This window comes from Erinaceus europaeus, chromosome 11 (genome assembly GCF_950295315.1).
Source record: "Erinaceus europaeus chromosome 11, mEriEur2.1, whole genome shotgun sequence".
Lineage (NCBI taxonomy): Eukaryota > Metazoa > Chordata > Mammalia > Eulipotyphla > Erinaceidae > Erinaceus > Erinaceus europaeus.
The window spans coordinates 102,424,598-102,449,255 of NC_080172.1; the positions used below are offsets into that span (position 1 = coordinate 102,424,598).

Consider the following 24,658-nt stretch of genomic DNA (forward strand, 5'->3'; position numbering starts at 1 on the left):
GATTCTAATAAAAATAACTAGGAAAACAATGGAAGTAGTGAAAGTAATTAGAGACAAACTTGCTAATTTATTTCAGGATATAACTTTATAATTTTATTCAAAAATAAGCACTATTTAACAAAACAGGGCACAGTTAAGAAAATCATTTTGTGTTAGCCAAAGTCTTATTTGGCACCTTTAATGTTTTACATATCATTTTAGTTTATAAAAATTAAATGTAATATGTAAATGCAAACATGACTTTTCATATATGCAATTTTTATATTAAGTTCCAAAGATATACCTATTTGCTAAACTTAATGTTTGATCTTTGTTTTCTAAGATTTTTTTCTTTCCCTGCAGAGAGCAAAGTCATATTTATTTAGGATATGAAGGCATGTGGTGTCCACTAGTGTGTGTCTTGTTGAGGAAAATGGTCGCTGGGTGCTGTAGGATCATCTGCCAGATGTGTTTTTACCACCACAAGCCTGGGCGAGCTAAGTAGACAGGAGGAAGGTGAAGGTTAGGTCTCTCAGTTTCTGTAGCAGATGGTCACAGCCTGGTGCTCACACCTGCACTCCATGATTCCAGAAGGCCTTCAGCTAGCTGTCCCCCGACGGTGGCCATGGTATGGTGTCCACCACTTCTGTCATGAGGATCTCGAGTTTGAAGCCCCCAGGCTTGGCCCCCTCAGGGGTCCCTGACTTTAGAGACCCCATCCATCAATACCATCACTGTCTCCTCATCCACCAGGGTCACCTGGACTGGTCCCTGGTGCTCTGTTTTAGGGGAGGAGATTCAAGGGCAAATGAAAAAAAAAAAATCTTTTCAGAGTCATTAAAAAAAAAAAAGAAGTGGTATTCAACTTTAAGATATTAAAGATTTCTAGTTCAGAAGCAAGTCTTACAATAAATTAAAGTAGTAAAAATTTATTTATAAATACCACTAAGACCTTCTATGTCACAATTTCTTACTTAATGTTTGATAGGAATATATTGTTACTTACTAGCTAATTACTGGCTCTAGATAAAAGAGGAAAGATCTTGAATACACTATTAGTATGGCTGCATGGCCCTGTTCAGAGAAACTCAATACATGCTACCTAGATTGCCTGAGAGGAATAGAAAAGCTTCTTTCTTAGTCTCTGACCAAAAAAGGAGTGGTGTCAAATAGGGCAAGATGGAGGTCACAGCAGTTATGGCAGAGGGAAAGCAGTTTCCTTGACAACCAGATTGAAGTTTCATTGTGATTTATTATTTACTGCTTCAAAACCTCATCCTGTGATTTAATTAAGGGTTCAAATTTCCATAAATTCTGTCTTTCCCAAACTTGAATATGCTGTTAGGACATTACTAAGCCCCAAACTGATGATACTTTGATAGAGACAAATTAACCTTAGCCTATAGTTTTGTGAAAATCTAAACGGGTCACTTAGGAGGCATTTCACTGAAATTATATGAATCCCATGCGGGATGATATTGTTAGTCAGTACTTGCTACTACTAATAAGTAGCCCTCTACAATATTCACAATAATGATGTAGTTACAAGCAAAATTTACTTTTTTTTTTTTTAAAAAAAGCATTTTATTTGATTCTTTTATTCAGAGAGAAAGATAAAGAGAGACCAGAGCACTGTTTAGCTCTGGTTTATAATGGTGCTGGGGACTGAAGCTGGGATATCAGACTCAGGCATTAAAGTCTTACATAACCATTATACTGTTGCTTCACCCCAAAATTTACCTTTTGTGTGGAAAAGTTTTACTTCAGTCTGTCACTTTTGGTGTAAAATAAACATATTCTCTGCAACTTCCTTCTTCCTTATGTACTTTTTTAATTTACTTACAGTCTTTTAAATTTGACTGTAACCAGGTCTTTCTTTACTAAAATGCAAAAGCTGAGCCTTTTCGAATTAGTTAACCATCACATAGTTTTGAATTTTTTTCTACTAAAATATTCCTCAAATACTTATCTCTGAAGATGAAACTCTAAGTTGACACTTCCCTTTGTTGCCCTTATTTTATTGTTGTAGTTGTTATTGGTGTCCTCATTGTTGGATAGGACAGAGAAATGGAGAGAGGAGGGGAAGACAGAGAGTGGGGGAGAAAGATAGACACTTGCAGACCTGCTTCACCATCTGTGAAGCAACTCTCCTGCAGGTGGGGAGCCTGGGGCTTGAACCGGGATCCTTGTGCCGGTGCTTGTGCTTTGTGCCATGTGCGCTTAACCCATTGCTACTGCTGGACTCCCACTATTATGTTTTATTAACTGTTGGTCTGCTTCTAAATTCTGCTTCTAAGACCCCTTCTGTTTGATTGGTTTAATCCCCCCTGCTTAACACGGTATTCTATTTACATAACCACTGTTAACTAAGCATCGCCCTGCCTCCAGGGCATTGGTTTAATCCTCACTGTTTTGCACGTTTTTTCCTTCTCCCCACCCCCTATCCTATGTACATGCTCTTCGGACCTGCCTGTTCCGCCTCAGGATATATAAGGACAAGATTGTGATTAGAGATAGTTTAGATTGCCCTGTGTTCCACATGAATAAAGACTGAACTGCGTACCACCCAGCCATGAGTCCCTGGTAGTCTCACCCTCCCGTGAAGCTAGCCTGACAATTAACAACCGAATGTGTCTATTTTTTTTTAACTTGTTTGTTATTAAGCAACAGAACTTCCCCAATAAAATTAATTTAACCTTTATTGAATTTATATTAAAAAATATATATTTTTGCTTCCACTCTTTTAATTAAAATTGTTTACTTAGGTCATTTACATTCTTATTGTCAGGATTTCTGCCCGAGGATTCTATATATAATTAATGCAGGAAAAGCAAGGTAATCCTTGGTAGAAAACTGGTAATGGATTTAAAGACCATAGCTCTGAAATTCCAGGAATGTGACACACTTTCTCAGATAGATGCACTTAGTCCTGAAGTCTAGAGATACTGTAACATGCCCCTGCTGTAGTGTAATTAGCCAAAGATCAACATACTTAGTATATATTGTGGTTCTGTTGTTGTATGCTGAATATGAACTTTATAAGTATATGTACAATTGATATAAAATGTGATGTGAGCTGAATCCTTTACTTTATCCACAACAGACCTTTAACTATCCATTGGAAGCTTCAGATTTTTTTTTAACTTTTAAAAATATTTTATTTATTTATTTTCCCTTTTGTGGCCCTTGTTTTTTTCATTGTTGTTGTAGTTATGGTTATTGATGTCGTCGTTGTTGGATAGGACAGAGAGAATGGAGAGAGGAGGGGAAGACAGAGAGGGAGTGAAAAAGATAAACACCTGCAGACCTGCTTCACCGCTTCCTGAAGCGACTCCCCTGCAGGTGGGGAACCGGGAGCTTGAACCCGGACCCTTATTCCGGTCCTTGTGCTTCTCCACCTGCGCTTAACCCACCGCGCTACTGCCCGATTCCCGAAGCTTCAGATTTCTTATTGAACCGTTTGATGGAGCCCACAAATGCATTTTGACAATGTGTAGACTAGCTTAATAGTGTCACATACCTATCCTAGTTACTAGTTTTTTAGATTAAGGATTTGAACTAAATTAATGATTTTTATTTTGTAGATTGCCACAGACTGTTAGTTTCTGAAGACATCTTAAATAGGATGTGGTTACTACTTGGATTAAAAAGAACAGGAAGTAGAGTACATTTTGTGTATAGTTAGTATTACTTGTATGCACATATAATTGAGTTGTGTTTTAATAGAGAATATCATGCTTATGGGATACAGTAAAACAAACTGGACTGGTGATCTTAAAGTTTCTCCTAGTTTTAACATTCTGAAATACAGTTCTGCATATGTAGATTTTTTCATAGTTTGCAGCTGAAAAAATGCCAACTTAGATCATGTGTTGATACTTTCAGCTGGAAATGACTTTTTCTTCTTCTAGCGTTTGCCCTTCTTCCGTAGCCAGTCAACAGCATCAGGTTGAGCCTGATGTAAAGTTTCGAGACCTCCTTTGAATCTGGAGAGGTGGCAGTTGTTGACTATGTGGGTCATTGTCTGTAGCCGCAGGGGCAGTTCGGGTCTTCTCTGGCTCCCCAGCTTTCAAGCTGTTGGTCCTGCTCTTCGAGTCCTCCAACTTAATGTTGAGGAACTGTCCTTTGCCAAACTGGAAATGACATTAGAAAGACACAAGAATTGACATTCTGAGAGTAATACCTATATGAATTTTTTAATTATTACTAATTATTAAGTGTGATCATTTAGGTCTGTATGAAAGCAGAGAGAATAAATGACTAGTTCTGATTGTCAGCCTCAGAAAATAATTCCTGTCATTGGAATACATTCTTGAAAGTTAAGCATGAATTTATTTTATTTCATATAGATGATTTTGGATACCAGGGATGTAACTAGAAAAATCAAGAGAACTTGAATGTCTTTTGGGTATTTTGAGTTTATCATGAAAGCTGGGAAGAATTTTCAAACTGATTTAACCTGCTGGAATTACATGTGTTTTTGAAAAATAAAAGTTTCAAACATTGTGGATTGTTAAATCAGCAAAGTCTTCCTCTGTCCCTTCTCCCCCAGACCCTCACAATCCCTTTATGAAAAAGACCACAGCTCCTAAGCTTTCTTCAGTGTGATGTAGGGGGCTGGGTTCAAACTTGGGTTACACACATTATAGAGCCGTAGTCCAAGTGAGTCATTTCAGCAGCCTTTTTTTAAAAATTATTTATTTATTTATTTATTCCCTTTTGTTGCCCTTGTTGTTTTATTGTTGTAGTTATTGATGTCGTCGTCGGATAGGACAGAAAGAAATGGAGAGAGGAGGGGAAGACAGAGATGGGGAGAGAAAGACACCTGCAGACCTGCTTCACCGCCTGTGAAGCGACTCCCCTGCAGGTGGGGAGCCAGGGGGCTCCAACCGGGGTCCTTACACTGGTCCTTGTGCTTTGCGCCACGTTGGCTTAACCTGCTGCGCTACTGCCCGACTCCCTTCACCAGCCTTTCTAATTACCTATAATTATGATTCAATAATCTGAAGATTATCTACATATATTCAGTTGTATCTGATTTGTAATTTACCTAGTAGGATGTTTCCTTAGTTTTTTGTGCATGGAATGGAGCACTTGTGACCAGATGTTAAGTGCAAAACTTTCACAGAAAGTTTGCTGGCAAAACTGAACACTTACCGTTGCCAAATACTCTTTTGAATATTTTACATGTAGTAAAATATTTCATCTCATAGCTCTATGAAATGTAGGCGCTATTATTCCAAATAAGAAATTGGAAGTAGAGTTTACCTTGGATCACTGTCAGTGAAAACAGGAGAGCTTGAATTCTAAGGAAACAGTATGTGCTGGATGGACATACTTGCAGACTGCCATACACTGTTAACTTTTTAAAAATATTTATTTTATTTATTCCCTTTTGTTGCCCTTGTTTTATTGCTGTAGTAGTTGTTGGATAGGACAGAGAGAAATGGAGAGAGGAGGGGAAGACAGAGAAGGGGAGAGAAAGGTAGACACCTGCAGACCTGCTTCACCCCTTGTGAAGGGACTCTCTTATAGGTGGGGAGCCGGGGCTCAAACCGGGATCCTTAACGCTGGTCCTTGCGCTCTGGGCAGCCTGCGCTTAACCCTCTATGCTACCGCCCGACTCCCACACTGTTGATTTTTAACATCATAAGTAGGATCTGCTCAGCATCTCAAGTTGCAAAATAAAATACAGTTAAATCCCTAGAAACAAATTTTCTTGTATCAGAACACGAAGACTTTTAAGGCATAATATGCAGGCAACAGGTTTCAAAACACACAGTAAACTAGGGAATTTACCAGCTTGTGGAATGTAAGTGGACTCTTTTCTACAAGTTACGTGGTTGGGAAGCTTGCCAAATAATGTCTCGGAACGGAACAGGTATCACAAGCCTGACATCCTTGTCACCCACCAGGGCAATGGACAGCTCATCTCAATAAAAGGAAGTTGTAATTCTCTCTCTTCATATGCTTGGAGTGGCCCTAAAAGATACAGATGTGCCGACTTTGCCCTCAGCCTTCCAATAGCACTCAATAGATGAGCATGGTACAGGGGAGACTCTGATAATGAGTGACCCTTCGCTTACTGTTCTTCCTTCACCTTTAACCACAAGTTATTTCATCTTTGGGAAACTTAACATTTGCTAGTGTGAATTTCAGGGCCTTGTGGACATACTTTATGTAATCTTTTCATCTCTGAATCAAGTCTGTCTATTGTAAGTTTCATGATAGTTGTATATTTTATCTTTTAGGGAAGGTTTTAACAAAAGATAGATGTTCATCAAAGGGTAGAAACCGAGCCCTCTGGACAGGAATTTCAACTGGGAAAAAATGACATGAAGAAAGTTATAAAGGCAAGAATGTGCATACCAAAATTCAGATGATGAATAGAGTGTCTCAGACTCATTTCCTTAGTTTAGATAGAGTAGATTTGCATATTTTAAGAAAGAATATGGATCAAATAAAACATTAGAATTTTCTTTGGAACTACTTGGTATCATAGATACCACCTGCTTTTGTTCCCTCTTCCTATACTTACTTAAATTATATAAAAAACAGACCACTCATCTATGTGTGCAAGGGTTAACACAGGCAATAGCAAAATGGTAGTCATAGATGTAGTGGGAAGAGCCTGGTTTGAATTGAGGGGATTAGGAACAAGCCGCAGAAAAAGCTAGTTTTATGTGGCCTGAGAAGCGACACCGTGAATATAGTAGCACTGAACTCTTGGGCATTAGATCCTGAATTCGAGCCGATCCCAGGGACTTTCTATGCTAGAGTGATGTTCCAGTTTTCTCCTTTCACCTCTCTCTTTTTAAATAAATGGATAAAGACTTTTTTAAATGATATTCATGAGTTGGGGGAAGTGAGGAGCAGGGAAAAAAAAACATCTAACCCATATGTCATATGAGTTGTCTGCTGCTTGTACAAAATACTTTTTGTAATGATTCTGTGTGTTTGGGTCAGGCTTATGGAAGGGAAATGGGTCTTAGGTGTAGTAAGGGACTTACGGTGAAAGGAGTAGGGTCTTTGGATGTTGCTGTTAATGTTAATCTGAAATCAAAACTTCAGCATTTGTTAAGGAGGTAAAGATGGAAAAATTGGTAGATCGACTTTGGTCTCACGAGTTACTTTTGGGTGAGAGAGTGCTTCATTAGACTTTTTATTTCCTAGAACCCACAATGCAAACCTGATCTGTTTTCTTTGATAGCATTACTGAACTTAGTTTAAAAATAAAGAATAAGATAATTAAAAAGGTTTTAACTTTCAGAAGTCCTTTTGAAATTTTTGGGAGAATGCTTTATTACATCTTATAATAAAATAGGCACAGACTTTATCTTTTTCAGTGGGGAAAGGTTCAATGACTGTTACCTTTCTAATGACTAAAAAGTTAGTGTTGGTAACAATTTGTGAAAAGTCAAGAGTTGAGATTGGCTTCAGGCTGTGTTCCTCTTTCTTGCCTGAAGTGAGAAATAAATACCTCAGAGAAACATATTTGGAGATAAAATGTTTTTCCCTTGTAGGACCCCTGCTGGAGTCAGTAATGGTTGAGTGTGATTGCCTTTTGGACTCCTGTTCGAAATCAAGAGAAATGAGTGGGTGGTTTCAGTGCAGTTTCAATGTAGTTAACTCAAAGAAGTTCAAGAATTGGCATTAATTGGCCACCTTATAGAAACCTTTAATGAGGAAGCCGGTTATACAGGTAGCTTCTTCACACCTTTATATAGTATATTGTTACTGGAAAAAAGTTTGCTGATTTGGAAATCTTACAATCATATCTATCATCGTTTCTCTCTGATGCAACACAGATGTGCCTTATGAAAAGGTTACTAGTAGTGAGTAAAATGTAGAATTAATTAAAAATGGTATTTGATAGTACAGTGTGAGTAATGAGAGAATTATGAATAATATTCTTTTTTTTTTCCTGGAGGAAGATAAACTATACTCTTCCTCCTCCTCCTCCTCCTCCTCCTCCTCCTCCTCCTTCTTTCTCTCTTGCTTTACATGGCTAATAACTACAACTTCAGAACGATTGTTAACTCTAGCAGGTGGTTATTTATTTAAGGGATGTTGTTATAATTCAGTCTCATTGATTCGGGTGCTCTAGTGAAGTGTTGTTTGTTTGTTTGTTTATATCTGAATTTGTTAGTAAAACATTTCCAAGAATGTGCAAAGTTTAAACTTCAGAAATAGAAACCTTGAGGGAGTTGGGCTGTAGCGCAGCAGGTTAAGCGCAGGTGGCGCAAAGCACAAGGACCGGCATAAGGATCCCGGTTCGAACCCCAGCTCCCCACCTGCAGGGGAGTCGCTTCACAGGCGGTGAAGCAGGTCTGCAGGTGTCTATCTTTCTCTCCTCCTCTCTGTCTTCCCCTCCTCTCTCCATTTCTCTCTGTCCTATCCAACAACAACAATAATAATAACTACAACAATAAAACAACAAGGGCAACAAAAGGGAATAAATAAATATTAAAAAAAAATCAACCAATAAAAAAATAAAGAAACCTTGAGGCATGTATAACAAGGACAATTATGGTAAGAGTTACCTCTTTAGCAATGTCATCATCATGTATTCTTGGATATGTTTGTCTTTTTGTTTAAGAAATTAAAATATGTGTTGTATTGTACCAAAGTGAAGGACTCTGGGGGTGCTGGTGGGGGGCTTCAGGTCCTGGTGCAGGATGGTGGAGGACCTAGGACCTAGGGCCTAGAGTGTTTTGCAGAAAACTGAGAAGTTTTACACGTACCAACAACTGCATTTACTGCTGACTATAAACCATTAATCCTCCTCAATAAAAAATTTAAAAAGGAAGAAATTAAAGTCTGACGCATATAAAATCAAGTGAAAATCGACTTCCTCCCAGGAGTGGAGAGAGAGTGCAGTACACAGTTGAAGTGAGAGGTTATAGGTTCAATTCCCAGTAACCTATAATGCCAGAACTGAGCAGTGCTCTGGTTTAAAAACAAAACAAGTTAACAATTAAAAAAAAAAAAAAAGACTCCTGTGCCATGCACTGGGATGGAAACCAGGGTAGAAAAGTAATTTGAGAGAGTCGGGCTGTAGCACAGCGGGTTAAGCGCAGGTGGCGCAAAGCACAAGGACCAGCATAAGGATCCCCGTTCGAGCCCCGGCTCCCCACCTGCAGGGGAGTCGCTTCACAGGCGGTGAAGCAGGTCTGCAGGTGTCTGTCTTTCTCTCCTCCTCTCTGTCTTCCCCTCCTCTCTCCATTTCTCTCTGTCCTATCCAACAATGACAACAACAATAATTACTACAACAATAAAAAAGGGCAACAAAGGGAATAAATAAATAAAATAAATATTTTTTAAAAATTAAAAAAAAAAGAAAAGTAATTTGAGTTCATTTCTTTTTATTGGTATAGCATTTTGTCATTTCTGACCGAGAAGTTCATAATTATTCTTTCACTCAGTTCATTTATACTTCCATTTATTTTGAATATCTTTATTTTGTGCCATCTATAAAGATAATACCATAAACTGGCATTTTGCTAAGTCTTCATTTTATAATGGTGAACTTGATATATCTTTCCTCAGGGAAAACTCTTTCTAATATATGTTAATGTGGGGGTGAAAAAAAAAACCTGTCATTGTGTTTTTCAAGGATGGACAAATAACCAAAACAAAACAAACAAAAATCAGAAGTATGAAGCAGGTTTATAAGAAAAATGTATTAAGAACAAGTATGTCTTTCTGTACAAATGGGAGAAACTCAGCAAGTTGAGTAACTTAGCTAGGAGATCTTAGACACACTATTGACTTTCAAGTAACTTTATAATTCAGAAAATGTTGGGAAGAAGAGGGTCAGTTAAAGTAATGCAAATTCTGCTTTTTCCAGATAGTTGCAGGGCCAGCAAAATAGCATTTTTTAAAAGTGTGCTTACTTATTCTCTAATACTTATAGTTTTATTGCCAGTGTTATTGGGTATATTTGTTTTTTCACATTTTATTTGCTAATCAATTCTTTATCTTGATGTTGCATTTGTGGGCATTATCATTCAACACTTTTCCACCTGACTTACTTCATTTCACATAATATACTTCGCTCCATCCATTTTGCTAGGAATGACAAAATTACCAATTTTTTTTTCTAAGAAAAAAAAGCTGAATAGTGTTCTATTATATAAATTTATCTTATATTCATCCAGTTATATACATAGGGTGCCTTACTTTTATATTTGAACTATGGTAAATCATGCTAACTGAAGATTGAAATTTGTAGAAGATTTTAGATAGTGCTTTATTTATTTATTTATTTATTTATTTATTTTTTGTAGTGCTATACATCAGTGAGGTTAATTGTAGAGCAGCTTTTAGCTTTTTGAGAAAATATTGTGCTAATCTGCAAAACCGTTGCACCAAATTACGTTTCCACCGAGAGCGTACCATGGTTTCTCTGCACATTCTGTCAATATATGTTCCTTTTGATCATGTACACCGTTCTCGCAGACCTGGTGTGGTGTTTCCTTACGGTTTGAATTTGAATTTACCTAATGAATACTGTTCCGTATGCATCTCAGCCATGGATGTATGAGGTGTAACAAAAGTATGCATTGTTTTTTTCAAGACCAGTGTACTTGTGCTGAAATGCTATGCATTTTCTTTATCTTGGCGTAAGATCAGGTTTTAAATCGAAGTTATTTTTTACTCTCTGTATGTTTTAATATAGTCACCGAACATGTGGATAAAGTAGTTATTAATGAACATGAAAAACCACGTTTTAATGTCTGATAATTTTTTCTTTCTAAAAATTTCATTTTTATTTTATTGAAGAGAGACAGAAAAATCAAGAGGCAAAGGGGAGATAGAGGACGTGAGAGAGAGAGAGACACCTGTAGCACCATTTAACTGCTTGTGAAGCTCTCTTCCCGCAGGCAGGGTCTAGGGCCTTAAATAGAGTAAGAAGTAAGAAATAACAGTGACACTGCAAATTTAAATGAGTCTTTGACATTTTTAGTACACCAAAAAGACGTGTGTGTGTGTGTGTGTGTGTGTGTGTGTGTGTATTTTCATTCTGGGAATGGACTCACGGCCTCACACATGGGAAGCATATATTCTGTCCCCAGAAGCACTTTCTTAGCTTCAGTCTCCTTGAGGGTTTTATTATTATTATTATTTGCTTTGATTATTGTACTGTAGAGGTAAATGAAAAAGTTAAACTAGTCTTGAAATGATTTATCTTTTAGTTTTGCTCTTCACATTCTCTTTTCTCTACGTAACAATGTAACACAATTATTTTTTCTAGGTGATAAGCTAGAATGCAGCCTGGTTGAAATTAGATATGCTCGCATTAAGTATTTTTCTCATTTCCATTTTAGTAAGAAATACCATTAACATACCTAAACAGGAGTAAATCAGGCTCCATATGCCCCCACTGGTACTAGACTGTGCCCTGACGCTTCAGTAAGACTTGAACTCACAGTCCCATCCCATCATGGTCAAAAGACTTAGTGCTTACTGGGTCCCTGGACAACACGAGCAGTAACATCCATGACAGAATTTAATTGAAGTAATTTAAGAAAAACTCTTCCAGTAGGAAAAGTTGAAGTTTTCAAAATACTGATGAATAGATACTTTGAGGAATGTATGGTTTTACAGAAATGCAGAATTTAATGGGAGTCGGACAGTAGTGCAGCAGGTTAAGCACACATGGAGACACGCAGATTTCATTGAATAGAAATAACGTTAGAAAAGCAAAGTGTTACCAATCAAATATTTAAAGTTTGTCGCAAGTGTATATACTTTGATTAGAGTCTACTGTTTATTGCCAGAGCAAAAATTTTTGTTGTTGTTGTTGTTTTAAAAATACTCATAAATGATGCAAAACCCAATGCTAGAATTCCAATTCTGGTTTTAATAATTCCCATCTGGTAGCAGTGCATCTATTTACTAGGAGTTATCCCCTGAATGTGAATGATTTCAGTCCTAAGTCACAGCACCTGTTGCCGGGAGGTATTTATTCCAATCAGTAGCCTAAAGCACAGAGAGTTATAACTTGGCATTTTATTGCTCTGGGGGGAAAAAAACTGTCTTTTCAAAATCATTTGTTCAGAGTGGAGAAAATGGAGGAAAACAGTTCATTTTTACTCTAAGCACTGCTGTTTGGCAGGATTCACATTTGCACAACACAAAGCTGTAGTATCGATCCCCCCTGCTCACAGTTTTGCGCAGTCTCTACCCAATCATTGGCTCCTTACGAAACTGTGAGAGACAGGAGTGAGGATATGAGGATGGAGAATGAAACTAAGAATTAAACTAAACAACAGCACACTGTAGGAGAGATGTTTGGCATAGTAAATCCAATCAGACAGTGGAAAGTAAATATGATGGGGGGACTGGGTGGTGGTGGCGCACCTGGGTGAGCACACATGTTACAATGCACAAGGACCCAGGTTCAAAACCCTGGTTCCCACCTGCAGGGAGAAAGCTTCACGAGTGGTGAAGCAGGGCTGCAGGTGTCTCTCTGTCTCTCTCTGTATTTGTCTCTGCCTACCCTCTCCATTTCTGGCTGTCTCTATCCACTAATAAATAAAAGATAATAAAAAATTTTTAAAAAGAAAGTAAATATGATGGTAGCAACTATTATCAGTGGGAAGAAGTCCTAATCTGCAGTTGGTATTGGTATATTATTTAAAATATCTGCTTTTAGGGGGCTGGGAGGTGGCACAGCGGGTTAAGCACACATGGCACAAAGTGCAAGGACCGGCCTAAGGATACCGGTTCGAGCCTTTGGCTCCGCACTTGCAGGGAGGTCCTTTCAACAACAACAACAAAATACCTATTTTAAACAACTGAATTTACAGATGTTGTTAAGTTGGAAAGTTGACCTATGCTCATGTGGAGCCAGATGTTTGATTTACTGGATGGACATTTCCAAAGTCATTATTAGGAATATGTTCAAAAGTAAAAATAAAACTGCTAGAAAAATTAAGAGGAAATATGGTGATTCTGACAAGAAATTTATAGCTGGCCTCAATAATGAAATAAAAGCTATTTGAAAAGAAACCTTGGAGAGGCCATTGGCACATCTCAACTACTATATAAGTATGCTGCAAATAAATATTTTTCTTCTCCAATACACTTTCTAGCTTCATCTCAGCCCAGATTTTCTAGCTTCGTTTTCACGCAGAGATTCAGACTCAGTGTGTCCAGCTTTACAGTTCTGACAGCTGTCAACATAAAGTACTTAGGAGGGGACTAAGATCCTAGGTCACAATAGGGAACCATTTTCATAGATTTGAATGGTGAATTAAAGGTGAAACTTGAGAAGCAAGGAAAAGAAAGTAAAACACGTTAGACTAGGTGCAGACTATTACAGCAAAGCCAGGGATGGTGGGGTGGGTGGAAGCAGAAAGTAGCTGAAAGGACATTGGGGATTTAGCACACTAAGGTGGAGGAGCATTGACATTGGTGGTGGGACATACATCACACTCTTGTGAAAGTATCTTGTATATCACCATTCTCTAGTAAAACAAACAGCAACAGAAGTATCCCCCCATCTCCTCTCCCCAACCCTCCAGTCTCCTCTAACTAAACCTTGGGAGACAGCTCAGGTTTGATACTCAGCTTTACTGAGCAGCAACAGCGCCCCACCAGATATTCGTCGGGATGCGGCATCATCTAAGTTCATTTCCCACGTCTACGCTCGACCGGACCTGCCAATATACGCGGATATCTTTGCCCACCCTGTCCGACGCTTGACGTCTCGTCACCCAATCTGGTCCCCTACGCCTACACTGAACTTCTCTGTTCCAGACTCTTGGAAACAGAGTTGGCAGTCAGCTGAGGTAAAGAACAAACACCTCATCACAGACCCCTGCAAGCGTCAACCTGGCTTTGACCTAGCACGTTATGATTGGGCCCTCCTCAATCGCTATCGAACAGGCCATGGCCGGTGCGCCGCTATATTCCATCGCTGGGGAGCCAGAGACGACCTGAACTGCCCCTGCGGCTCCAGACAGACTATGACCCACATAGTCAACGACTGCCACCTCTCCAGATTCAAAGGAGGTCTCAAAACTTTACATCAGGCTCAACCTGACGCTGCTGACTGGCTACGGAAGAAGGGCAAACGCTAGAAGAAGAAGAACTGAGCAGCAAATTGACAGTCTAGAAAGGGATGCTCTGTGGATGGAGGATTGGTGCCTTGGAGTCTCTCCCTTTCTTTCTCTTTGTGAAACTGTAAAATAAACATTGAACTCAGGCGACAGCTCAACGGTGCTATGTACTCACACAAGTTCCTGGGTTCATTTTTTCAGCAGTAGCTACAGAAGCGATCATTTCTTTTTGTGACTTGATTTGACAGGTCATTAATGTGCTATAGAGTCATAAATTTTATTATAATATTTACTTTTTGAAATTAATTTTTGGAATTAACAGTAATTTCAGTAGTGCTGCTTAAGACTTTCAAAGCATCTTTTTTTTTTTTTTTTTGCCTCCAGGGATATCCTGGGATTGGGTGCCAGCTCTACAAATCCACTGTTCCTGGAGGCTATTTTTCCAATTTTTTGTTGCCCTTGTTGTGGTTGTTATTGTTGTTATAGCTGTTTTTGTTGTTGGATAGGACAGAGAGAAATGGAGAGAGGAGGGGAAGATAGAAAGATAGTCACCTGCATGTTGGTCTGCTTCTAAATTCTGCTTCTAAGACCCCTTCTGTTTGATTGGTTTAATCTCCCCTGCTTAACACTGTATTCTATTTACATAACCACTGTTAACTAAGCACCACCCTGCCTCCAGGGCATTGGTTTAATCCTCACTGTTGTGCACGCTTTTTCCTTCTCCCCACCCCCTATCCTACGTACATCCTCCTCGGACCTGACTCTTCCGCCTCAGGATTGAGAAGGACAGGATTATGATTAGAGATAGCTTAGATTGCGCTGCGTTCCACATGAATAAAGACTGAACTGCATACCACTCAGCCATGAGTCCCTGGTCGTCTCTCTTTCCCGCCCGCGAAGCTAACCCGGCATAATGGCGCCCAACGTGGGGCTCAAACCCATGACACTGAGATTAAGGGTCTCATGCTCTACCGACTGAGCTAGCCGTCGCCTGCCCGCGAAGCTAGCCCGTCATCTGCAGACCTGCTTCACCACTTGTGAAGAGACCCTCCTGCAGATGGGGAGCCAGGGCCTCGAACCGGGATCCTTACAAAGGTCCTTATGCTTCCTGCCATGTGCACTTAACCCACTGTGCTACATCCCAGCCCCTCAAAGCATCTTTTGATCTGTCAGTGGAAGAGACTGAGCTCAAATCTCTTTAAAGTTTTGAGGGAAATAGTGAAGTAGATAAAGAAGGCATAATGATTTACATTTTTCTTTTAAAATTATGTGCAGTTTTCGTTTACATGTCACTTACTTGAAATTCCACACACCTTTTGCCACCGAAATTTGTCAGGTTTTGAAGCCCTGCAAATTATTTTTAATTGAGACATTTAATAATACTACCGTAAGTGTGAAGTGAACCCTTTGTACAGGTGATGATGCATTGCTGGGTCAGAAGTTGGAAGAAAGCAAATGATAACCTATCCAAATGTATTTTCAAACTTGTGGGCCTGTTTGTGATTTGCGTTAATGTTTGTTCTGCTCCACTTCCCTGTCTGCTTTACTATAAGCCCATCTTTTCAAGTCTTTTTAGTAACTGAGTAATCCTTTCACCTTTCCATGTGAAAACCTCCTTTTGGGTAGGCTACTATCACCTGAAGATTTCCACACAGCAAATTATGTCCTTCCGTTTTCTCTTCGTTAACAACTACACCATTAATTTTCTTAGAAAAACTGAAAAGTCAGTCACATTTGAGGACTACTTTATTTATTTATTTATTTATTTATTTATTTATTTATTTATTTACTGCTACCAGGGTTATTGCTAGAGCTGAGTGCTGGCGCTATGAATTCACCATTCCCAGCATCCATTTTTCCTCATTCATTCGTTCATTCATTCTCTCCTATGGACAGAGAGGGAGGGAGGGAGAGAGGGAGAGAGATCTGCCACTTGCTTCAGTATTTGTGAAGCCTGGAACATGGCAATGTGTGAGCTCAACTGGGTTTGCCACCACCAGACCCCCTGGCCACTGATTTTCTAAATCATAGCAATGTGTGAACCAATAACTTTTGGAGAACACTTAGCTCTTAAAATGACAACGAATGTTCACCCAGGTAGCTTTCTGTTTCAGTGAATTAATGAGAGAGATTATGTAATAGAAATAGAGAATACGTTTTGGTGTTGGCTTGATCTGGACTTTAACCTAGTTCTTCAGTTTGGAAGTTTACCAGTTGATAAAATTTACTTCTGAATAACATTTTCCCCACACAGAAATGGGTGCAAGGATAATCCATAACATGCAGAGTAATTCAAAGATTAGAGATAGAAAATATTGCTTATATTTTTCCTGTTTTAAGTGGAGTTAACGGTGAATAGCGATAGGATAAAAAATTAAAACTGAGAAGGCCAGAGATTGAGTGTAGATGTTACCAAGCGCAAGGACCCAGGTTCAAGCCCTGCTCTCCACTGCAGGGAGGATGCCTCACAAGCTGTGAAGCAGGTCTGCAGGCATCTGTCCCCCTCTCCCCATCTTTTTCTTTCCCTCTCCTCTCAATGCCTCTTTGTCCTATCAAATAAAACAGAAAGGAAAAAGATGGCCACGGGGAGCAGTGGAGCCTGGAGCATGTACTGAGCTCCATCAGTAATCTTGGTGGCAATTAAACAATAAATAAAAACTGAGGCAATGGTGAAATTTTCGAGATTTGTTCCTAACCGTCGTAGTAATCACAGCAAAGATATAATTCTCACAGATAATTATGTTTGGTGATGATTGACTTCATTCTATACTCAGTTATAGACCTCTTGTGTTAAAGTCTAAATTTACACTCTCTCTCTCTCTCTCTCTCTCTCTCTCTGTCTCTGTCTCTAACTCTGGCTTATGGTGGTGCAGGAAATTAAACCTGAGATCTTTGGTGCCTTAGACCTGGAAGTCTTTCCATAATCATTATGCTGCCTTTAAGTTTCTAATTTTTATTCCATTTTGTAACTCCCCCCGCCCTGCCTCACATTCATAATCAGTGGTTTATGCTTTGTGCTTATTCTGCTTAATATACCATACAGAAGTTCAGATCACAGCTTTATTTTTTTTGCCTCCAGGGTTATTGCTGGGGCTTGGCTAGGTGGCTGCACCACAAGTCCACTGCTCCTGGAGGCTAGTTTTTCCCTTTTGTTGACCTTGTTGTTTTATCGTTATTGTGGTTATTATTGTTGTTGTTATTGATGTCATTGTTGTTGCATAGGACAGAGAGAAATTGAGAGAGGAGGGGAAGACAGAGAGGGAGAAAGACAAGACACCTGCAGACCTGCTTCACTGCCTGTGAATCAACGCCCCATGCAGGTGGGGAGCTGGAAGGCTTGAACTGGGATCCTTAAGCCAGTCCTTGCACTTTGCGCCATGTGTGCTTAACCTGCTGCGCTACCACCCGACCCCCAGATCACAGCTTTTATTTAAGTATTTATGCACATAATTTTACACAATAAAGTCTAATTTTCGAGTCACACAGGTAGGGAGGTCACAGATGTTTCTTCTCCATTTTGTAGATAATGTCACTGACCACCAGAGCAATTTGCCCTGAGTGTTTCAGTTTTCATCGACTGGGTTAGAGTAGCATAGGCTCTTTTGAACGTTGATGTGATGATAGATTCTCTCATTGATGCTATTTCAAAAGATTGATTTTTTTATTGAGGAAATGGTATTTTATAAGACTACTTTAAAAAAAATATTTATTTAATTTATTCCCTTTCTGTTACCCTTGTTGTTTTATTGTTGTAGTTGTTGATGTCGTCGTTGTTGGATAGGACAGAGAGAAATGGAGAGAGGAGGGGAAGACAGAGACGGGGAGAGAAAGATAGACACCTGCAGACCTGCTTCACCGCCTGTGAAGCGACTCCCTTGCAGGTGGGGAGCCGGGGGCTCGAACCAGGATTCTTATGCCAGTCCTTGCACTTTGTGCCACGTGCGCTTAACCCACTGTGCTATCACCGGACTCCCTACAAGACTACTTTGTTTCTGGGTATACTTTCAGATTTCCCCACCATATGTGGGAGCCCACCCTTATCCTTTTATGATTTTTCTCTTCAGGACAGGACATTGGTCCTCTTGCAGCCCTACCACTCCGTATTGATTCCAGATCTCCAGATAAAGATCATGGGTGGTCTCCTCCTCCTCCTCCTCTTCGTCCTCTTCCTCCTCCTCCTCCTCCTCCTCCTTCTCCTCCTCCTTAGCTTCCTCCTCCTTCTTTTTCTTCTCCTTCTTTTTCTTTTCTTTTGCTGATAGAGACACAGAGGGAGAGAGAGAAAGAATACCACCTACTGCCCTGCTCCACTGCTTGTGCGGCTTCCTCCCTGCAGGTGGGGTGCGCCATCATCCTGCCCCTGGGGTTTGTTCATGTGCCACCACGTCTGAACTACTTTAAAGTATTTTTAAGTACTTTAAACAGTACTTTGTATGCAAACTTCATATAAGGATATAAGCACAGTGTGCAACAAAGAATCTGTTTCTCTGTGGTTATTGCTGGGGCTTCCCTCCAGCCTGAAACCCCCCCCCCCTTTTTTTTTAAAGCTTTCTTTAAATAGAAGCCAGAACAGAGCAAGGTAGGGAAAGATAACACAGCACAGAAATTTTCTTCAATGTGGTGGAGGTAGGGATCAAATCTGGCTTGCAGGCATGACAAAGCAAGTACACTATCAAAGTGTTGGTCCACAACAAAATTCTTACTCCATTTCACAAATGAAAACTGTTTCATGGTAGTTATTATAAGTAGTGTTTGTAAAACCTGTATATATCTACTGATGACATTTGTCTTTTTTTTTTTCTTGGTTTGATTAGAAAGAACTTCTGACTGTGAATGTAGTGAGCAGTAAGTATTTCAGTAGGGTAATTTGGAAATATTTTTAAAAGTCGAAGAATCCAGATAAAGATTTGTGTATGTGTATGTATTACATTTATGTGTGTGGGTATAAATCTGGTAATAAATTTTTGTCTTGGAGTAAACAGGGAATTATTTAAGAAATGTATTTGTGGATGACTTGAAAAACATAATTTGTATGAGTATAACCATGAATCCCAGCGCTTAAAAATGCCTTATTAAAGGGAGTCGGGCTGTAGTGCAGCGGGTTAAGCGCAGGTGGTGCAAAGCACAAGGACCCGCATAAGGATCCCGGTTCGAGCCCCGGCTCCCTACCTGCAGGGGAGTCGCTTCACAGGCGGTTGAAGCAGGTCTGCAGGTGTCTATCTTTCTCTCCTCCTCTCTGTCTTCCCCTCCTCTCTCCATTTCTCTCTGTCCTATCCAACAACGACAACAATAATCACTACAACAATAAAACAACAAGGGCAACAAAAGGGAATAAATAAATAAAAAATAAAATAAAAATGCCTTATTAAAATTGGATACTTTATAAATGAGTTGTTTATTTCTATTCTTCTTTGTTTTCTTTTTCAGGTTTCAGCAGAGCAGCTTTACCATTTGGGTTAGTGAGGCGAGAATTATCCTGTGAAGGTTATCCCATAGACCTACGGTGTCCAGGCAGTGACGTCATCATGATTGAGAGCGCAAACTATGGTCGCACAGATAACAAGATTTGTGATGCTGATCCATTTCAGATGGAAAATATAGAGTGCTACCTCCCAGATGCCTTCAAAATCATGACACAAAGGTAAAGTCCACACTCAGGGGTCTGTTTCATCTCTTAAAGTTAGTAAAGTAGGCCTGCCCTTTTGGCACCAGCACCAGCAGTGAATGAGTATTCCTGCTCCCCCTACCGCCACCAGGTTTTGCTATTCACATTTTTGATTTTGGACATTTTAATTTTTTTAATTTTATTTATTTATTCCCTTTTGTTGCCCTTGTTGTTTTTATTGTTGTAGTTATTATTGTTGTTGTCGTCGTTGTTGGATAGGACAGAGAGAAATGGAGAGAGGAGGGGAAGACAGAGAGGAGGAGAGAAAGATAGACACCTGCAGACCTGCTTCACCGCCTGTGAAGCGACTCCCTTGTAGGTGGGGAGCCGGGGTTCGAACCGGGATCCTTATGCCGGTCCTTGTGCTTTGCGTCACCTGCGCTTAACCCGCTGCGCTACAGCCCAACATTTTAATTTTTATCTAGCAATTGCTCATCATATTTTAACTTGCACTTACCTAATGTGATATCTTGCTGAACATCTTTTGATATATTTGTCTGCAGTCTGTATCTCTTCATTAGTGAGATGTCTACTCAGGGTGGTGTTTCTTTTTTTTTTTTTGGGGGGGGGTCTACTTTTTAGTTGATTTGTTGTTTTTAAGAATTTATATGTTGGGGAAAGCAACATGTATTCAAATATGTCATTATGAAGTATTTACTTCCAATTGTTCTGATTTTGATCATTAAAAAAATTGGGCAAATAAAAATTAAGAAAGCACATTGCTGTATATTTTTATGGGGCTCTGTATATGTGTGTGTTTGTATATAAAATACACATATATGTGCTTGGGTATTATACCACTGGTTACTTTTGTGTTTTTTAGAGTAATTTGTTAGAAGATTCTGTTAGTTTTAAGATACCTCCCTGATTTATCTTCACTAATCAGTTGCTTTTCTACTCGTCCATGACAGAATACAAAAAATACTACAGACAAGTAGGGCAACACCTCTTTATCAATACAGTGGACACAGCTCTCAGCATCCTTTTCAGCTCCTAGATTTTATTGATTGTCATCAGTGTGGCTTCATTACTTTGGATATACTTCAGATAGGGAGACAGAGGGGGGCCAGTTAGGGGCACACCAGGTTAAGTGCATGCATTACCATGCATAAGGACGCAGGTTCAACCCCTGGCCCCTACCTGCCATGAGGAAAGCTTCACGAGTGATGGAGCGGGGCTGCAAGTGTCTGTCTCTTTCTCCCTTTCTATTTTCCTTCCATCTCAATAAAGAGAGACACAGAGAGAGACCATGTAAGAGAGAGAAAGATATCACAGCATATGGGAGGAGTTTCCTCCAATCTGGTGGGAGTTGAGCTTGAACCTGGGTTGTACACATGAGAAAGGGGACACCCACCCTGATGAACTGTCTTGCTACTTCTTCCCTGAATTTTAATACACTGAAAATTGGTGTCTTAAGTAAAATTTTATTGAACATAAATTTTAAATGATGGTTAGTTATGATTGAAATTATAGCTTACTTTTCCACAGTTTCTTAGCTTGCAATCCCAACTTGCAAGCTTAATTGAAACATAAGAGACTCTGAAGAAAAACTTGAATTTCACAACCTCTGTTGCAAATTTCTGCTTTATATATATGTATACTAAGAAAGGATTGCCTTTATACCATTTCACCTTCTCCTTCAGCCTTTTCTCCCTCTGGATACAATATCTCACACAGGTAGTCCTCTTATAAGTAGTGACTGAATTCCACTCCTGAACGCCTCTCTATAAATGATTAGCCTCTCTGGTATTTCAGGCATGATGCACTGTACTTGTCGTGGGTGTACCAACCATCTTGAGAGAGTTTACTATCGCCTTTGCATCATTTATTACATTGTGTTTATTATGTAGCATGCTGTATATTGCACTGCAGTAGAAAAGTAGAGAAACTAAATTTTCCTGTGCGGTGGACAGTAATGTGCAGTTATATAGATGAGAAGTTCCAGTATAGCAGGCTGTGTACACTGACTGATTGCAGGAGTGAGCCCGAAACTGCGAGAGGGGATATGAGATGAGCTGTTTTTTTGTGGCAAAAGTTCTTCTTCTTTTTTAAATCTTTATTTATAAAAAGGAAACACTGACAAAAACCGTAGGATAAAAGGGGTACAACTCCACACAGTTCCCACCACCAGAACTCCATATCCCCTCCGCTCCCCTGATAGCTTTCCTATTCTTTATCCCTCTGGGAGTATGGACCCAGGGTCATTATGGGATGCAGAAGGTGGAAGGCCTGGTTTTTGCAATTGCTTCCCCACTGAAGACGGTTATTGACAGGTCAATCCATACTCCCAGCCTTGACTCTCTCTTTCCTTAGTGGGGCAGGGCTCTTGGGAAGCGGGCTCCAGGACACATTGGTGGAATCCTCTGCCTGGGAAGGTGCAGTTGGCCTCATGGTAGCATCTGGAACCTGGTGGCTGAAAGAAGAGTTAGCATATGGAGCCAAACAAATAGTTGACTAATCATGAACCTAAAGGCTGGAATAGTGCAGACGAAGATTTGGGAGTCAAACATTCTTATATTGCCGCACAGTTGAGTCATAACTGTGTGTGTGTGTTTTGGGGGGATGGGACTTAAAGATAAACAAGTAGGTCACTAAGCAAGGGCTAGCTGCAGGGTTTTCTAGCCTATTTGCTAGTCTATATATAAAAGTGGACCAGGGAACTTTCTAGGTTGTAGACTAATTAGACTAGGTACAATTAAAGTATCGCAGGTGGCATGGGGCAATGAAGAAAATAATGGGAAAATGATATTTTTAAAGCACATACTGTAAGAAATGCCTAAAATCTACTGTAAATCTTTGTTCATAGAAAACATGTATTTTAACATAAAATATAAAATAGCATTTTTATTGCTACCACATAAATGGGAGTAGTATTTAAAAATTTTTTTTATCATCTTTATTTATTTGTTGGATAGAGACAGCCAGAAATCAAGAGGGCCAGGGAGATAGAGGAGAGGAGAGAGACAGACACCTGTGGCACTGCTTCACGGCTGTGAATTTTTCCCCATGCAGGTGGGGGCCAGGGGCTTGAACCCCGGACCTTGTGCACTATAACGTGCACTTAACCAGGTGCGCCACCACCCGGCCCCAGGATTAGTTTTATTTATTTACTCCCTTTTGTTGTCCTTATTATTTTTTTTATTGCTGTAGTTATTGATGTCATCGTTGTTGGATAGGACAGAGAGATGTGGAGAGAGGAGGGGAAGACAGAGGGGGGAGAGAAAGTAGACACCTGCAGACCTGCTTCACTGCCTCTGAAGCGAGCCCCCCCTGCAGGTGGGGAGCCAGGTGCTCTAATTGGGATCCTTACACCAGTCCTTGAGCTTTGCACCACCTGCGCTTAACCGGCTGCGCTGCCGCCCGATTCCCGGAAATAGTGTTTTTATTTTATTGATTTAGTTTTCAGATAGAGCACTTCCGAAGCTGTTTCTCTGTAGTTTGGCACCAGCCACTGCCTTGAATCCAGATCCTTGAGAGTGTAACGTGCACTCAACTGAGTTTGCCACCACCCGGGTCCTAAATAGTATTTTCTAAAATACTGATGACGATCTAGGTGCTTTTTAAAAATGTATTTACTTATTTACTTATTTCCATTTGTTGCCCATGTTTTATTGTTGTAGTTATTCTTGTTGTCGTCGTTGTTGCATAGGACAGAGAGAAATGGAGAGAGATGGGGAAGACAGAGAGGGGGAGAAAAATATAGACACCTGCTTCACCGCCCGTGAAGCGACTTCCCTGCAGGTGAAGAGTCTGGGGGCTCGAACCTGGATCCTTATGCCAGTCCTTGCGCTTTGTGCCACGTGCGCTTAACCCGCTGCGCTACCGCCCGATTCCCAATCTAGATGCTTTTAAGAAACCAAAGAACATATACATTACTCTGAAAAGACTTTAATATAAATATTTAGTTTCAGGGGGCCTTGCATAGGTGCAGGGGGTTAAGCGCACACAGTACAAAGAGCAACGGGCAGGAGGATCCTGGTTGGAGCCCCCAGCTCCCCACCTGCAGGGGGCGTGTCGCTTCACAGGTGGTGAAGCAGGTCTGCAGGTGTCTTTCTCTCTGCCTGTCTTTCCTATCCCTCTCAGTTTCTCTCTGTACTATTTAACAAAATGGGTAAACATGACTACCAGGAGCAGTGGATTCGTAGTGCCAGCACAGAGTTCCAGCAATAACCCTGCAGGTAAAAGATAAATAAAAATAATTTCAGTTCACAACAACAATGAAAAACAAGGGCAACAAAAGGGAAAATAAGCAAGTAAATATAAAAAAACAATAATTTCAGTTCATGAGGAATATTTCAACAACTTAAATATTTCTATTAAAAATGTATACTTATATTCTCATTTGTATAATACTTGAAAATTTTTTCTTAATCCTAACTGAGATTCTTTGTGGACTGTGTCCAATTTTAGGTCTGTCCATTGAAATATTCTGCTATTAATAACTTACCTTCTTTAGAAAAGTGGATTAGGGATGTCAATACAGTTGCCTATGTGTCAACTACTGTACTGTAAACCATTAACCCCACACCCAATAAAGCAGAAGAAAATTGAAATGGAAAAATTTTTCACATAGTGCTTAAAAACTTTGGAGACCTGAACCTTGGTCTTTGCATGTGATAATGTTTAGGCTTAACAAGGTGGGCCTTTGCCCAGCCCCTCCTGGGCTGCTTTTTTTTTTTTTCTAATATTTAAAAAAATAAGTTTTGGGGTTATTTAAATCTTTGTAGCCATATAAGTATCTGTCTTATATCCTTGCTATTCAGATACTCTCCCCGGGGCTGAGTGGTAGCGCAGTGGGATAAGCGCACATGGCACAGAGCCCAGCTTAAGGATCCTGGTTGGAGCCACTGGCTCCCCACCTGCAGGTGGGTAGCTTCACAAGAGGTGAAGCAGGTCTGCAGGTATCTATTTTTCTCTCCTCCTCTCTGTCTTCCTCTCCTCTCTCAAC

The 24,658-nt window shown here is 39.9% G+C and overlaps 1 protein-coding gene across 13 annotated transcripts in view; it reads left to right on the plus strand.

The window, feature by feature from the left end:
* The window catches only part of ADGRL2 (adhesion G protein-coupled receptor L2), a 198,207-nt gene that overhangs the window by 95,849 nt on the left and 77,700 nt on the right, over positions 1-24,658 (plus strand). For all 13 annotated transcript variants that reach the window (XM_060202231.1, XM_060202230.1, XM_060202235.1 and 10 more), the window contains exon 3: positions 19,473-19,686. In XM_060202231.1, the coding sequence (XP_060058214.1) occupies positions 19,473-19,686 (214 nt within the window). The remainder of the gene's footprint in view (positions 1-19,472; positions 19,687-24,658) is intronic.